This window comes from Podarcis vaucheri (genome assembly GCF_965113315.1).
Source record: "Podarcis vaucheri genome assembly, chromosome: 15".
Classification (NCBI taxonomy): Eukaryota; Metazoa; Chordata; class Lepidosauria; order Squamata; family Lacertidae; genus Podarcis; species Podarcis vaucheri.
The window spans coordinates 22,551,665-22,569,266 of NC_138753.1; the positions used below are offsets into that span (position 1 = coordinate 22,551,665).

Here is a 17,602-nt window from a genome sequence, read left to right on the forward strand (position 1 = left end):
TCATTTTGCCCATGTGCAAATTTAATCAGAGGAACATAGGAATCTGCCTTATAGTGAGTGAGACCAGTGGTCCACGCAGCTCAATATTGTCCACACCGACTGGCAGCCTTTCCCTGCCCTACCCTGAGATCCCACTGGTTGAATCTGGGACTTTCTGCATACAAGCGAATGCCTTACCACTGAGCTACAACCTGCCCTGGTATAACTGATGAGCCAAAGTTCCTTTAATTCTCCAACAGCCCAACCAAAAAGATGTAACACTTGTGTTTAGAAAAGGCAACAAGATGAAGCAAATCGAGGACTGGCCTGAGGCATCGGGAGGAGGGCCTGCTGCTTCTGCCACTGTGCCTTGAAAATTAACGTGCGCTCTGTGTGTTCTTCATACAAACGTCCATATTGGAAGAGTTTGAATCATACCAGCATTGTACCTCCTCTGCCAAAGGCAGGATGCCTCTCAATATCAGCTGCTGCACTCATGCCCCGTTTTCAGGTTCCCCACAGGCATCTGGTTGGCCACCAAGAGGACAGGATGCTGACCTAGATGGGCCATTGGCCTGATCCTGCAAGATCACCTTGTGTTCCTATCTTAAGCTCACCTTCCCCCCCCCCCCAGGGGTAGAACTGCCTGATTTGGCCTTTTGGGGAATGGGCTTCTGTTCTGTGCCTACATTGCTTTAGGTTCATGGTGATGAGGGCAAAAGATCAATCGGCTGCTTCTAGGGCTTGTCCAAGGTGTTTTACTCCTCCATGCAAAGGACAGGATGGTACCTTCCCCCGTTTCCATGTACAAAGCCAACCAGGCTGATTGGCAGATGAAGATGATGGACTTTTCGGAGCTAGCTGACCTGACTGGAAGAATCCGCGACCAGAAAGAAGAGGAGTTCCAAGAGGACTGGAGGAAATTTAAGGACTGTTTGAATAAATATTGTAACATAAAAAATTAGAAATTACTTGAAAGAAAACAAATAGGCCTAGGATTAAATCAAGTTATAATAAAATAAATGGGATTTAGAATGTTAAGAAAAGTGAATAAGATGGACTATAATTGGAAATTGTTTTAGTTTAATAATGATATTGGAAAGCTGTTACTTTTAACTACAAGGAAACTCAGAAGGGAAGGACTTGAGGAAGTCAACTAAGATGCTTAAAAGGTTGGATTTGTGAAGAATTAAGTTTGTTGTTATTGTTTATCTGTTTATTTTTTTATTTTTTCTGTTTTTGTGTACCACTCCGCTTTGTGGTTTTTGCTATCATTGCGGAAAATCTAATAATATATATATATATATATATATATATATATATATATGCAGGTTTTGGTGTCTTCGGGTGTCTTCCCGTGTAAGAGTCGGGGTGTCTGTGCGACGTTTCGACGAGGTCTCACTCGTCATCTTCAGGCTGGTAAAGCACCAGCCTGAAGATGACGAGTGAGACCTCGTCGAAACGTCGCCCAGACACCCCTACTCTTACACGGGAAGACACCCGAAGATACCAAAACCTGCATTCCTGTACCCGTGAAAATCTACGAAAGCATATATATATATATATATATATATATATATATATATATATATATATATGCAGGTTTTGGTGTCTTCGGGTGTCTTCCCGTGTAAGAGTCGGGGTGTCTGTGCGACGTTTCGACGAGGTCTCACTCGTCATCTTCAGGCTGGTGCTTTCGGCTTCTTGTTACTGGAACCAGTAACAAGAAGTTCCAGTAACAAGAAGCCGAAAGCACCAGCCTGAAGATGACGAGTGAGACCTCGTCGAAACGTCGCACAGACACCCCGACTCTTACACGGGAAGACACCCGAAGACACCAAAACCTGCATTCCTGTACCCGTGAAAATCTACGAAAGCATATATATATATATATATATATATATATATATATATATATGAGAGAAGCCAACCAGGCTGGCAGGTGAATCTGACTTTGACAGTGGCAATAAAAGAGGGTCTCATTCAAGGGCAACAGGCAAGCGAAGGTAGACCGCAGGCAGGCTATGTAGCACACAAACAGCTCTCTTCACTCACAGCCCCCTCTGCAACTGCCACCTGAGGCGCCTGACTCACTTTGCCTAATGGCAGCGCTGACCCTGGCTGAGTCAATGTCTGAATAGGAGCTAAGAGGTCTCCCTCACCATTTTAAAGAACCATCAAACTCAAAATGGATTGCGGGGGGAAAAGTTAAAGCTTCATCAAGTTCCAGTTAAGGCCTCAGGTGCCACTCCTCATGAGGTGAGACGCTGGACTCCCCAGAGGTAACGCACAAAGCCCTTCTCAATCCATTTAATCTTTGTCCGCACTGAACTCCTCCATTTCATCCTCCAGCCTCCCCAGGGTTCCTTTGTGTCCAACACTTGCATTGAAGGCAGAGTGTATGCACTCAGAATAACTGCTTAATGGTAGGTATTAAGTCACATATAGAGCAGAATGTTTTAGTGAAAGCTTTAGCACTAGGGAATCCCAGCTCCCGGTGACAAGACGATAACCTGTTAGCCAGACCTTTTCTCTAGTGATTAGTGTTTATATGCAGAGCCAAATCTTGCTTATAGCCCTACAGTCTCGGCGTGAGACGGAGGCAAGCGGTGAGCTGGCCATCGCTTTCCTGCTTGGGTGCCTTGAGCGGTGTTGTAAAAAGAAAAAAAGGGGGGAATTAAAAATTCACTTTTCAGCAAAGAAAAACTTGCATCGCTTTACTGTCGCAGCATAACATTCCTCTTTGGCTTGTCTCCTAAAGAGTGGGCAGCTGGAAACTCAAAACAGTATGTTCAAGAGGTTAGACCATAATCTCAAGCACACAATCCAACTAAAAAAAAAGAAAGAGAGAGAAATGGCCTTTCTCAAAGCCATCATATGGGGAGAGTCTTTGCCAGATACAGCTATACGTACAAGGGCTCTTGAAATACCGTTTTAAAAAATGTGGACAGATTAGGAGCAGAGCTCCCCTATACAATACCACTTGCCCCTATTGTATACATCAGAACACTCACAGACCCTCCAAGTGTCCCTATTTTCCAGGGGCAAAACAACAACAACAACAACAGCAACAACAAAACAACAACATGTCCCTATTTTCATTGGAGAAATGTTGGAGGGTATGCACTCTGAAGAGACTTTCATGGGTGAAACTGACCCAGCTGAAAAGTACTGAATTTGAGTGTTGATCCAAGAGTCAACAATAGCATGACCGCCTCTTCCCATATGAACCTACCCGGTCCCTGAGATCATTTTCTGAGGCCCTCCTTTGTGTGCCGCCTCCTCGAGAGGTCCAGAGGGTGGCAAAACGAGAATGGGCCTTCTCTGCAGTGGTCAGTGGCGTAGCGTGGGTTGTCAGCACCCGGGGCAAGGCAAGTAATTTGCGCCCCCTAACCCGTGGATTTGCGCCCCCTAACCCTAACTCCCAGATGTTGCGCCCGGTGCGGCCGGCCCCCCCTGCACCCCCCACGCTATGCACTGGCAGTGGTTCCCCATCTATGGAGTGCTCTCCCCAGGGAAGTTCGACTGGCACCTACATTACACACCTTTAGGCGGTGGGCAAAAAAGTTCCTTTTTAACCAGGCCTTTGGTTGATCTTATTGACATCCAATACCTGTTTAAAACGTGGCTTTTTTTGGGGGGGGGGCGTTATTGGGTTATTGCTTTTGATTTGATTTGATATGTTGTGGTCTTGTTGTGAACTGCCCTGAGACCTCCGGGTATAGGGCGGGATATACTGTGAGTTGAATTAATAATAATAATATCCATAGAATCATAGAGTTGGAAGGAATCCTGAGAACCATCTAGTCCAATTCCTTCCAATTCAGGCATAACAACAACAACAACAATATTATTTGTACCCCACCCCTCTGGGCAGCTTCCAAACAAAGACCAAAAATACACTAAAATGTCACACATTAAAAACTTCCCTGAACATCTCAACTAAAGCATCCATGGCAGATGACCAATCCTGTGATAGCTCTCCTTCACACATTCAACATTTGCCCAAATATATGCATTTTTATACACGTTGTTTGGTTGGAGAACAGTGTTACAAAATTCGGTGAAGGGCGAATTGCGGAGGATAGCAGAGTTTCAGTCTGGGTACGGCTTCAGAAAGCGAGAATGATGCGGGTTTACCTCTGAAAGAGAACTGAACTGAATTTATCCCCCACCTCTGATCTTAACTCCCTGCTTCCAAGGCTCTGTGCTGCATCTGCAAAATGGCCGCTTAACAGTGGTATGGATGGAGTCTGGGGCAGGCAGATGGATCCTGATCCCTGTGCCATCTCCATGCTGGCACAGTGCAGAGATGGATTCAGGGGAGCACGAATGGGGTGGCTGCCTGTACGAAGCTAAAATTCAGTGCCCCGCTGCCACTGAATTTTAGCTTCGTACAGGGTGCCACTGAAATTTGAGACCCCCAAGGTCCACCGCTACATAGTGATCAGGCCTGGACTGTGTCTGATGCTGGCCAGTGCCAGTTGCAAGACCAGCTCAGGACTCATCAGATTCTGAGCTGGTGCAGTCCCATGCTAAGAACCCTCCATTTCAGGGCCTTCTGCCAGACTCCGCTGGCAGAGGTACTGCGAGCATGCCTCCTGCCCGTTCAAAAGCCAGCTGAGCTGACAGAAGCAAGGGAAAGGATACTATAAGGGGAAAGGCTTTAGCTGAGTGATACAGCATCTGCTTTGCATGTAGAAATTCATAGGCAGAAGTTATATGTGCTTCATTTACTTTTTGCTACCGCTGATTTCAATCATATTTTGAAAATTTCCCAAACCGTTTTTTTAAAAAAAGAACTTTTACCAATAATTTTTAATGTTTTCTTTTATATTGTTGTAAACTGCTTAGAGGTTTGTTTGCTTTTTACAATCAGGCAATATATACATTATGTTAAAAATAAAATAAACAGGTTCAATCCCTGGCCTCCCTGGGTAGGTCTGGGAGAGACTCCTATCTGAAACCCTAGAAAGCAGCTGCCAGCCAGTGTAGACAATACTGAGCTGAAGAGCCAATGGGCTTGGCACAGTATAAAGGAGCTTCCTATTTTCCTGTGCTGCCTCACAGCCCAGAATAAGGGGGTGGGGTGGATTTCAACCTAAGAAGCAGCATTTGTTTGCCCCCTTCTCCCTCCCGAGTCGCTTTTCCTTTTATGTCATGACTTTTAGGTTGTAAGCCTGAGGGTTGAGACCATTTCGTCAGTGACATCTGTAAGCCTTTTTTTGGCTGAAGAACAGGATGAAGATGCTTTAAACAAACAAACAACGAATGAGGAACAGACATTTGCCCCTTCTCCCCCCCCCTTGTGAGGTGGTTTGGGCCACAATCTGTTTATCTACAGCATGAGTTGGCTGCTCCTTTAAACATGCCCCTAATTATTAATCTTGCAAATCCTTACTCCTCTTTCAATTGCAAGCATTACCACTGCATTTCTCTTTTATTTTAAGAGCACGAGACCAAATGAGCCCTTTAAGCCTCGTATTGTTCCAATCCCTTTTTGCATTACACTCTAAGGAGGAGGCTAAATTAATTACAGTCCCCTGCCCCCCCCCAACCTCTCATTTAGGTCCTGCCTGAACTGTAGCTGTACAGTAATTAACGTGTTTGTGTCTGGATAAATAAGGAAGCAAAATGCCCTTCCATGGTGCTGTCCTGGGAGACGTTCCATCCTCCAGGTGTTGTCGGACTACAACTGCTGTTGACCCCTGACCCCTGGCCAGGCTGGCTGGGGGCTGATGGGAGTTGCAGTTTGGCAATATCTGGAGGGTGCCCTGCTGGCTATCCCTGATATAAAGCATGCTCAGTGAGGTCCTGCTATGGGTAGAAATAATGTGCTGAGCATCATAGCATGCAGCTGAGAATGACCCAAAAGGAGGAATGGTGCAGGCATTGGTGGCCTGACCCCATTTGCCTTTGCTGCTCCAGGAAGGCAGACAGCACTTTGCAGCTGGGTAGCCATATCAAACCAAGGGAAATTCAGAACCATAACTTTCAGGGGTCTTCAGCTCATGTAATTAATCCTCTCGCTGAGTCACATTGATCCAAGTACTAATTAATGGCTGAGCCTATCAGCCCTCACAGCACCACAGGGCAGTTTAGAAATATTGAGAAGCCACCCAAGAGCTCAGCTCTTCCAGAACAAACGGAGACAGACAGATTTTTGCTGCTGGGAGAAAAAATGTTTTGGTAGCGCCACAAGCCGCACAGTGCGCCGGGCAGGTAAGAGGATGCTTCTGCATTATCTCTTTGAAAGAAGAACAGGACAGAACTTCGACCCACTCTCCTTTCCTTCTTCTTTTTTTTTGGAAGCGAACTGTTCTATTAATGCCAATCAAATTGAGAAAATGATCAAATGAAATTGCATTTTGAGCATCATAAGCTGTGTAATGTCTATTCTGTTAAATTGAGGCCCGTAATTGCTTCTCTGCTGAAAAGATACAACAAAGGCAGCAATCATGAGATGTCATTATCCCGGACTAGAAAACCGGCCTTTGCAGGGAGGACTTCAAAGGCTTGTGGTTCTCGAATTGCATTTGGCTGCTATTGTTGGAGCGCAGGCAATCTTGATTAGGTGTTTACACGGAGGTAAGGCACAGTGCACAGAGAGTCTGAGTGCCTTGGTCTAGAGCCATTAAAAAATCGTACATTATGTTCCTCGCTTTGAAGTAAGGGGTTTACAGGGAGGAAAAGAAACTCAGTATGAGCACAGCTCAGCTAGATAGGCCCCGCTACTTCGCTCTCGTGCTCAAAGAAACTCATCATCGGGTTCTTAGGGAATCAGGCAGCACTGCAAAAGAAGTTGATGCTTTAGAAAATACAATCTGAACGAGGGAAACATTCACTTCAGCCCAGATTTGTACAGCCTGGCGCAGATGTATACCCATTTAACAACAACGGGAGTAGCAACAATAATTATAATTAGCATTTATATAGCTTTCCTCGCTAACTGTTCCAAGATAACCTAATCTTAAGGCTGCTTTGCACATTACATTCTTTTAGATGTGCATCTTTCAGGTGGACACTCAAGGTCAAATTACATGTGGTTTAATGTTGTGTATATCTGCCCCCTCCCCGATGTAAATAGCAGCTGATGAAAGCCCAGATTTGGAGCAGAAGATGGATTAACCCTTTCCTTCCAGCAGGTCCAAAAGCAAGCAAGCAAACAAAAAACCCTGCCCCCGCTCTGCAGCTGCAATTAACAAATTAAATAAGTTCCCATGAGTGTTGCCTTGGAAATAAGCCCCCAAATGTTACAAAGGGTAGGATTTAATGTTGCACCATGACAAACATTCCACCTGTGCAAGCATTTTGGCTTGCCAGTTAGGACAATTCCACCTTCTTCTCCCTGTGTGCTGCTCCGGACACTCTCCAGACTCCCCCTAAAGCCAATTTTGGGGGTGCACAGGCAGAGGAAAGCCCGATTGCACAAGCGGAAGTCCTTGCATAGGGCCTCTGCTTGATGGGGCTTGTTAGGAGAATCCTGCCCACCCCCCCCCAAAGAAAAATTGGTTCTAGTCTACTATTGGTCATTTCTTCTGCAGACAAACCCATCCATTCTGCTAACTCCTTCGTCAACTTTTCTTTAATATTCTCGTTCTGTGTTTCTGGGACTGCTCTCAGCCTCAGGTTTACCTCCCTCTGCCTTAATTCATTCATTGCTATAATATCTTTTATCTCTTCCTGTGTCTTACATATTTCCATCACATCTGATTTGATCTTGTCCTTATCTCTTCTGACCTCTCTTATCTCTACCTTTGTCCTTTTCAAACCTTCTTCTGTGAGCTGCGTTCTCCTGGATATTTCTTTTATTTGGCCCTTATTTTCATTCACAGTTTCCTCCATTTTTTTATCTAATTTCCCAATTCTATTGTCCACCGATTCTAGCTTATGTTCGACATTTACTTGACTTTGTTTGATCTCTGCAAACATCTTCAGAATATCTGTCTTGAAGTCTGTCTCCTGTTTAGAGCCTCTCCTCTCTCCTGGTGTACCCCCATTCGTTCCCTTCTTTCCTGTATGAGCCATCTTGTATTTTATGTAGTCCCTTTCCCCACCTTCCCTTCCCGCCCGCGTTTATCCTTCTTAATCCCTCCCACAATTTCCTTACATTCACTTCCTTTCCTTATTGTAATTTATCTCTCACCCCTTGTTTGCTTTTTCTAAGACCGGATCAGTAGCCTTCAGGTCTGTCCGCAATAAATTTTAAACAATAAACTATAAACTCTTATATAACACTCCAGAGCAGTAAAATTAAATCCTAGCAAGTTCTCACAGTTCCGGTCGTGGTCTTATTTATCAGTCAATGTCTATTTATAATACCAAAAATAAATCCTTTGTAGGATTATTATTAGTAGTAGTATTATTAATTACAAATAGTTATAACGCAAAAGGAAGTGGGAAAGGAAGAAAGAAACCATAGCAATTTCACACCCTAATTCAATGATGGAGAACCTGTGGCCCTCCAGATAGAGGGACAACAACTCCCTTCAGCCTCAGCCAACAAGGCCAGTGGCCCGAGATCATGGGAGTTGTAGTCCAGAATCACCCACCCTGTCCTAATGCTTCATAAGCATAAAGAAACATTTGCACACTTACTTGGCAGTATGGCTTACTGAATTCTGTGAGACTTGCCGTATTTTACGCTCTATAAGACGCACCTTTCCCCCTCCAAAAATTAAGGGGAAATGTGTGTGCGTCTTATGGAGCGAATGCAGGCTCCATGGCTTCAGTGAAAGCAACGCGAAGCCTCCGGAGTGCAGTGGGAGCAGTCGTGCTGAGCTCCGGAGGCTTCGCGTTGCTTTCGCTGAAGCCAGGAGACAAAGAGGGATCGGTGCGCACCGATCCCTCTTGCTCTCCTGGCTTCACTTTGCTGGAGAGGCACTGCGCAGAGAGGGAGAGAATTTTTTTTTCTTGTTCTCCCCCTCTAAAACTAGGTGCGTCTTATGGTCAGGTGCATCCTATAGAGCGAAAAATATGATATTTTCAAGTAAGCATGCATAGGATGGGCCATGAAAGTCCAAATTACAAATGAGGTGGTCCCCGGGTTTGAATCCTGCTTCTGTCGTGAATTCACTAGGTGCCCTCAGGCAAGTCATTCTCTCAGCCTCAGCTTCTCCAACCTGCAAAATGGCAATATTAGTAATGGCCTACTAGGAGGTGCACCAATGAGAGGAAAAATTGTGGTGTTCCAAATGTGGGTGCTTCTTGCTATGGGAGATTATTCAGAAAAAGTGTTTTGTACATTTGAAATTTGCTGTATAATTGCCATAGCTGCAGCCCTAAACAGACTGAACCATATATCATTATAATCACTTTTCACATTTCAGAAATAAAGACCTGCTATACTGGAAACAGTGGCACATTCTTAAAGGAAAGATGGTGCTTAAGGGTAAAATCTGCAGGGTGGCATGACTCTAGGCTACACCACACATATTCCCAATTCTGCAGCAGTGGCAAATATAGAAAAATCAACACATCAACACATCCTTTATCTTCCTTCATTCGAAGTGAGCAGTATTTGCCCCAGATGAATTCCATATGCAAAATCTGCATTTCCAAATACTGCTGTCAGGGAAAGAAATTGCCAGGACTCCAACTAACATTAAAGCATTCATTCAGTGCCCCCTAGCGTATGAAAAAGTTTATGTCAAGTTCTAGAGATTAGGACTGAAGTAATGTAGAACATCCTTCAAGGAAATGTCTGATTTGGGAGTAGGTAGGGTGGAAGCATCGTCTGTGAAAAGGATTTCATTTTGTCTAGATTGTAGCTTGATTTGTCAAATCCTTTTCACAGTCAATGCATATTTTTTATATCTACGTCATCTGCCACATAAATCAATACTGTGCCATCCTATACACATCTACTCAAGAGCAAGTCCCAATGAGTTCAACCGGATTTACTCCCAGGTAACCCCCGTCTCAAAAATATGTTCATAACCCTACACCCCATCTGGAGGAAGTCCTGGTGCTAATTTATTTTTTGTATTTCTATCTCACGTTTCTCCCAAGCTGGGACTCCAGGAGGCTTACAACATTCTAAAAACATTGTTTGAAACCCAGCCAGATGGGCAGGGTACAAATAAATAATAATAATAATAATAATAATAATAATAATAATAATAATAAAAATACAAAGTGATAAAAATAAGCTGCTTAATGGGGCAACTTCATGGAACGCAAACCCTCGTTTTATTGGATGATTTGCAAATATTGCATTGCCCACAGTACAAATTAAAGAAAATAAAATCTGAGACATGAAGGGTTTTGAACACATTGACATGTAAATAATTGCTAAGTGCTGTCAGAACGTTCTGAGCAGAGGTCATTCACCTACCTCTTCTTCATGGTCTTCCCTTTGCTTTTTACCATGGCGCTGAAGATAAGAATTGTTCTCTTGGATCGCTAGTCCCAAAGTGAGCTTGTTCTTTTCGACAAAGTCCTTCTCAGGCCTTGGTTTAAACTCTTTCATCTGAGTAGAAGAACTGTCGCTGTGTATACTAGAACAGCTGTTATAATGGCAAAGAACTACTACTTCCTGTTCCTTGTTATACAAACCACAAGATCCATTGCTGACCTTTGCAGGCTGATCGCTAGAGTACAAGAGCTCCCTGTCAAACACAGGTGGTCTGTTTTGAGGTCTTTCCTGGTGCTGCCGATGCCTGTATATGAATCTGAACTGGGAAGGGCTGCCACTTGAATCGATGGAGAGAACAGGCAAGTCTTCGTCTTCCTCTGGGGGACAGCCATCTAATTCGACAAAGCCTACTACCTTTTTATTATTCTTCCAGTTGGGATTATATCTCAGCTCTGAATACCTGTCCACTGTTTCCTTTTCGTTACTAAAAGGAACAAACGAAAAGGAAGTTTTGATCAAGAAAAGCATTATTTTCAAAGGCTTCTTATTTTACAATCCCAGTCATGGGCCCTAACTATTATAAGAATTTTAAGGTTTGGATGCAAGGAATATACCTGGGTGTTTTAGTGCTTACAATGGCAGGTTATGGTTTTTGTGACAACCAGAAAGCAACTTATCTACAGTCACTTGAAACAATTGTTCCATTTTTGTTAATCAGCAGACGGTGAGCACCAGACGCTAAAAATTCACTTGTTAGAAGGCACTGGTGGTCTGCGCGCATCTCAAATCAAGGTCTCCGGCAGCTAGTCTCCAGCACCTTATGTCCTGTACAGCTAGTACTGCTTTGAAGTTTTTAGGAAAGGAGACAGAAACCTAAGAATATAGCATAAGGAAAGCTCTTCTGGATCAAGCCAACCGTTGATGTAGAGCACAACCACCCTGGCTAGCAGCCTTTGATTTCCTTCCAAGTTGGTGACCATCACTACCTCTTGTGGAGAGAATTCCAAAGTTTAATCATGTTTAATCATGTGCATACAGTGGTACCTCGGGTTACAGACGCTTCAGGTTACAGACTCCACTAACCCAGAAATAGTATCTCGGGTTAAGAACTTTGCTTCAGGAGGAGAACAGAAATCGTGCAGTGGCGGTGCAGCAGCAGCGGGAGGCCCCATTAGCTAAAGTGGTACCTCAAGTTAAGAACAGTTTCAGGTTAAGAACGGACTTCCAGAACTAATTAAGTTCTCAACCCAAGGTACCACTGTACTTTCTTTTGACTGTTCTGAAACTTAAACACAAATAAAAAAATCCATATTACTGAGCGAGGGTGAGAAAAGGCTTGTGTGAGGTCACACAAGTTCATGGCAGAGGTAAAATTTGAACCAGGAGCTTTCAATGTCTGTTACTCAGGGATCTAGCCAGAATTGGTCATACTCAGAGCAGACTCTCTGACACTAATCAACATAACTAATTTAGGTCCATTCATTTCTAAGGGCCTACTCTGAGGAGTTGGGTACAACCCTTTGTTTCTCAGCCACTACTGAAGCCTTTTGCTTCCTCACTCACTTTCTCTTGAGGGTAGTTGTTTTCAAGGAATGTATGTGGCACTGGCTTTCCAATCAGGACTATGAAAAATAACAACCTGGGGTGGTGGATGCGAGGCAATTTTCCAAACTGAAATGGGAGCTGGATGTCTTTCAGGGGTGAGTCAAATCAAAGTTACTTTGGCCACTGTCTATACAGGCCAAAAGCTTAACCCTAGGATCAGTTGCAAACAGGGCTGGTGCCAAGGATTAGCATGGATGGGCCTCTGTCGAGGGTCCACATCTCAACAGGTGGCCCATGACAGAAGCCTCCCCTGGGTCTGCTCCTCTTTTTCACCATTACAACCTGAACGCCATTCAGGTCATTCGACCTCTTGCTCTGGCGACCACTAAGAGGAGGAGCTGCCACTTCCTGCTTGCTCAGTGGCTCCCCCTTCCTGGGAAGCAAGTAGGTGGCAATGGGAGTGAGGAAGTAAACTCAGTAAGGGTGGGTGGCCCATGGAGTGTGTCTTGCTTGGCCAGGAGCCCTCGAAAGCCTGGAGACACCAACCATGTACAGTGGTACCTCGGGTTAAGTACTTAATTCATTCCGGAGGTCCGTACTTAACCTGAAACTGTTCTTAACCTGAAGCACCACTTTAGCTAATGGGGCCTCTTGCTGCTGCTGCACCGCTGGAGCCTGATTTCTGTTCTTATCCTGAAGCAAAGTTCTTAACCTGAAGCACTATATCTAGGTTAGCAGAGTGTGTAACCTGAAGCATATGTAACCTGAAGCGTATGTAACCCGAGGTACCACTGTAAATTATCCAGTGAACTTCAGCCATAGGAGCCAACTCCATACAATATTTGAGAGGGATGGGCCCCTTCAAAGTTGATGGGGATTGCCATTCAAATTGTGTGTGCACTGTCATGTGATCAATTATGCAGGGCGGGGCTTACCTGCCCCCCCATATTTTATTCAAGTTGGCACCCCTGACTTCAGCTAATGCCTGCAGCTGGCTAGGCTAGGGACCGGAACACATTATTAATGTCCCTGCAGGTTTATCTGGAGGGTGGTCCAAAACCAGCCATGATTATTCATGAATGCAAATGATATGCACGCAGGAGAGCTTTTCTGAAGTGGCACAAGCCCAGAAATATGTCACACTGGGCTTAAAACAATGGAAATGCTTCTAACAACAGAGTGTGATCCTTGCCAAGGCTTATTGTACTGAAATCCAAGAGCATGAGCTCTGCTGCGCTGTGCTGTCTAGGGTCAACCTGGTGAATCCAAACGGAGGTGAATAGATTCATCTTCAAAACAAGACAAAAAGAGGGTCTCTGTCTCTGTCGCTCTCTCTCAGTAATCCTGTGCCCCGCTTTCTCTGCTAAATAAGGGTTATATGGACTCTCTCTGGAACAACAGATGTAGGGGTTCCACTTCAAATTCCGAGCTCAGAATAGAGGCAGACAGGAAGCATCACAGGCACAGGGAATGATATTTGTCTCCATTAATGAACTCCATCTGAGCACGTACTGCGATAATTTGGAAGAACATCACATCAAATTTCCATTGAATGAAGAGCTTTGTGCTCTGTCAGAATCCCCCTCCCCACAAAGGCTGGAGCATGTTTCCTACACAATTAACATCCTTTCCCACTTGCAATAAAATGTTCAATAACTAGCCACTTTGCCCATTGAGGAGGTGCATGAAAGCGCACCGTTAATAATTTAACCCTCTTTCCTTTTTGTCATGTTTGTTTCTAAGCGGAGCATGAAAATGGATTGTGTTTATCGTTTTTTGATTCAGGCTTAATTTAATCCTTTTAAACAACAATTATTTTGCATTTACGCAGCATTAAGCCTTCAGTGCACGCAACAAATCCAATTTCTAGTTGCACAGAATGGGGAAGTTAATGCACCTCTCAAAGTAAGCAGGGAAAACAAATAACCACTCTGGAATTTTTTAATTTGGCATTTATGCAGTTATTGAATAAAAAAGGCAACTATTTCATTGGCACATCCTCAAAAGTCCTTTAAAATTTATAGAGCCTTCTAGCATAAGCAGATACATTTAAAAATGTGATTGAAGGACTGTATACACACTTGAAACCAATAGAATTTATGCCCATTTTACAGCTGGTAACTTGCCAGTGAGTGCAAGTAGTCTGGTAAGCAGTCTGTTTGCATTGCCCAGCCAAGAAATGACCAGAATGTTATTTAAAAATATAAAGGAGGGCAGCACCAGTCTTCAGGCCAGAGAAATGAAATAAGAATGTTGTATGTTTTTGCAGAACAAGTTTCCAGTACAGCAGGGTCTTTGTCAAGCACAGCTAAAAATCAATTCAATACATCATGCAAACAAAAGTATTATGGGAAAGAAACTCGGGATCCTCCTTGTGTTGTTGAAATTCAACTCAACTCCCATCAGCCCTAGACAGAATGGCTAAGAGTCAGGGATGATGGGAGTTGTAGTCCAACAACATCTGGAGGGCCACAGGTTAGGGACCCCTGTGATAAAGATTGTGACACACTGTGTTGTTTAGGCTACAATCCTCTGCATGCTTACCTGGGAGGAAGACTTATCACTGACTTCAATAAACTTAATTCTTATGTCATAGGACTGCACTGTGAAAAGCATTGTTTTGAAGATACCACTGTGATCTTAAAGTTAACAAATATGTAGAACATTATTCTTAAAAAAATATTTAAATCTCACCGTTCTATTAGTATTTACAGTTACTGGATTATGGTAAAAGAAATAAGTGTGTCAACTCTGTTTCTATTACAGTTGTACCTTGGATCCTGAACGCCTTGGTACTCGGACGTTTTGGCTCCCGAACACAGCAAACTGTTCCCGTTTGCAAATGTTATTTGAAACTCAAACGTCTGACAGGGCTTCAGCAGCTTCTGATTGGTTGCAGGAGCTTTGTGCAGCCAATTGGAAGACGCGCTTTGGTTTCCGCACGTTTTGGAAGTTGAACAGACTTCCGGAATGGATTCCGTTCAACTTGCAAGGTATGACTATATTTGATAACACAAGAGAATGTTCTACTTAGAACATATTGGTCACTAGAAGAAAGTAGAATGCTTCTGCAAAGAAATACAGCAATTTTCTTCAGCACTTTTAATTTACTGGAAGTATTTGTATACCACTGTTCAGGTTCCTAGGCTGATCCCCCTTAAAATAAAATAGGAATAAAATAAGCAAAAAATCAAGTTCATATGTAAAACAAAGGACCAGGTAAATGAAAACTGGCAGATTAAAGGTAATCAAAACTTTGAGGTTCATTTCTATGGGTGCTTTTAGACCATCACTATTTTTGTTTGGGATTTAGTCACATGCCAGCAAAATTCAGGTTGTGCAATTAAAGCTGATTTGGAGCTCTTGTGCAACAAATTCTCTTTCCCATCCCCAAATTGGACCTTTTATGAAGAAGAGAAGTGACAGAAAAATGTACTGGAAAGTATAGCATAACATTTGCTTGACTGCATTGCCTAACTTTGATCCTGCAAAGAAATCAAGATCAATGCACAATAAATAGAAGATATAATCTAACTTCCCCGCAAATTTTGAGCAAACAAACCAGGCTAAATGTTCAACGAACAGTAATCAAGAAGCCATCTTTGATTTTTCACTTCTGCATGTAAACAGAATTGCATGCAAGCAGTAGAATGATCTCCACCACTTAGCAAGACAACAACAACCTGCTTACCAAGAAATCACATGTATACCATGATAACTTATTACTTGGTAAATGACCGTCTTGTCATTCACTCTTCTCAGTATATGTGATTAAATCAGGCTGAGACAAATAAAGGAGAATAGGTCTCTGCAGCCACTAGCCATGAAAGCTAAATGGAACGTCCACATAAAAACAGAGTATACCTCAGGAGACAGGAGGGTTGCTACCTTCATGGTCTGCTTGTAGTCAATACCATATACAGGTCTCTGGACTAGACAGATCTTTGCCTGATCCAGTAGGCCACATTTAGGTTTGTCCTTATATTTTTAACATGTCCTGACCGAAAACAGAAGTGCAGGAATGCCTGTATATTAAAATGCAAATGCTTTACCTTGCATGGCTGCAGTTTTCCTTTCCAGAACCGCTTCTGCTTGGAACTTGTGTTTCTTCTCCATCAGAGACTTCTCCTCCTCCTCCACTTAGACATTTTTCCTCCAGGCTGTCTTCATCTAAGCTGTTTTCGTCTAAGCTGTCTTCTTCCAGCTCATCACCAGACTGGCCCACCAGCTCTTCACTTTTGTGGATCCGCTTCTGAAGTTCAAGCTGATACTGAATCTCCTGAGCAAGGCTTTCAGAATCAGAGTCACTCTGTGACAATCCTTCAGATGCCGTTTCCAAAAAGGAGTAATGGACGTGCGGCCGAACTAAACCATTTTGGGATAATGGGCTCTTTGCATTCATGGTGCAGGGGGAAAAAAAGTTCAGAATGAGCAGAAAAATCCACTTCACGTGTGTGACCCTTCTGTAAAACAAAGTAAGCAATATCCTAATTATTGCTGCCTGCTCTGTTTCTGAGATGGCTTACAATTATATGCAAAAGAGGTGTATGTGTGGACCATATGATCCCCAAAGACCATTTCAACTCTTCAAATTTCCAATGAAAGAAAGGCCAGCATTTAAAAATAAGTAAGTTTAGTGTTTTCAAGATTTTACTTTGGAAGCTCAGAACCCCCTGGAATCCTCAAGGTTAAAAACACACACCCAAGAATAGCCATTTTTAATTTTTTAAAAATGTTTTCAAGCTTAAATGTGGAAGGTCTGAAAATCTGAAAGTTGCTTGAAAAATGATCAAGCCTTCTAATGCAACTTGCAATAACAATTAAATAATTGTGTATATTCAAGTCATGTAAACACTGCATATAAAAAAGGGCATTACAGTCTTGATCTGTGTTTTATGTTTGCAACAATGGGCCTGCTTTTGTAGGCAAAGACTCCTCAGCAATCCCAATGGCCTTAAGCACAAGTGATCAAATGTTACTATTGCTTTATCTAAGGCTGTGTATAACCCCCTCTGCATCCATTACACGTTCCATCACTGGTTTTGGAAGCATCATACACGGCAGGGGTGCCATCTCACCCTCAGGATTGTGGGTGCTCACCACCATATGTGCAGGTGTGTGCGGGTGATGTCTCATGTCCACGGTGTTGTAGCAACGGTGGCTTCTCTCCCTCCTCCTCCTCTCTACAGCCACAGAGGCACCCTTTTCTGCGGGGAGGGATTTGGGCTCAGAAAAGGGTGCCTTGCTTGCTGGCTGCAGAGGGCGGAGCTGGACCGCTTCCATCTCGGAGGCAGCGCCAATGCTGCCTGCCAGCTTTTCCCATTGACTTTGTGGGTGCCTGGCCCCCACAATTATATAATTGTGGGTGCCCAAGCACCCACAGCCCCCTGGAGTTGGCTCCTACGGTACATGTCTTAGCCGCAATCCATATCTATCCCGCATCTATCCTGTTGTTCCTTGTGAAATTCTGCCTTCTGATGCATTTCTCCCCAAACCAGCTTCAATTTGAATTGAGAAAAGAATGACCTAGCTGCACTTTAAGCTAGTAATGCGCAAACAGCCTAAGGTTGGCACACCTAGGCCTATGTATGTAATCCCCATTCTGCAACATAGGAGTTAGTATTCCTGCATAAGGACTACTCTGTACTTTCTGGAGTGTAAACAAAAGGAAAGCAGTATGTGGTTCTGACCACATTTCTCTCTTTTTTGATGGGGGGGGGG

At 43.6% G+C, this 17,602-nt stretch overlaps 1 protein-coding gene across 3 annotated transcripts in view; it reads right to left on the bottom strand.

The window, feature by feature from the left end:
- The window catches only part of JHY (junctional cadherin complex regulator), a 34,245-nt gene that overhangs the window by 15,501 nt on the left and 1,142 nt on the right, over positions 1 to 17,602 (bottom strand). For all 3 annotated transcript variants that reach the window (XM_082200961.1, XM_082200960.1, XM_082200959.1), the window contains exons 2-3: positions 15,934 to 16,344; positions 10,316 to 10,820 (exon numbers count right to left, since the gene is read on the bottom strand). In XM_082200961.1, the coding sequence (XP_082057087.1) occupies positions 10,316 to 10,820; positions 15,934 to 16,283 (855 nt within the window). In that variant the 5' untranslated portion in view covers positions 16,284 to 16,344. The remainder of the gene's footprint in view (positions 1 to 10,315; positions 10,821 to 15,933; positions 16,345 to 17,602) is intronic.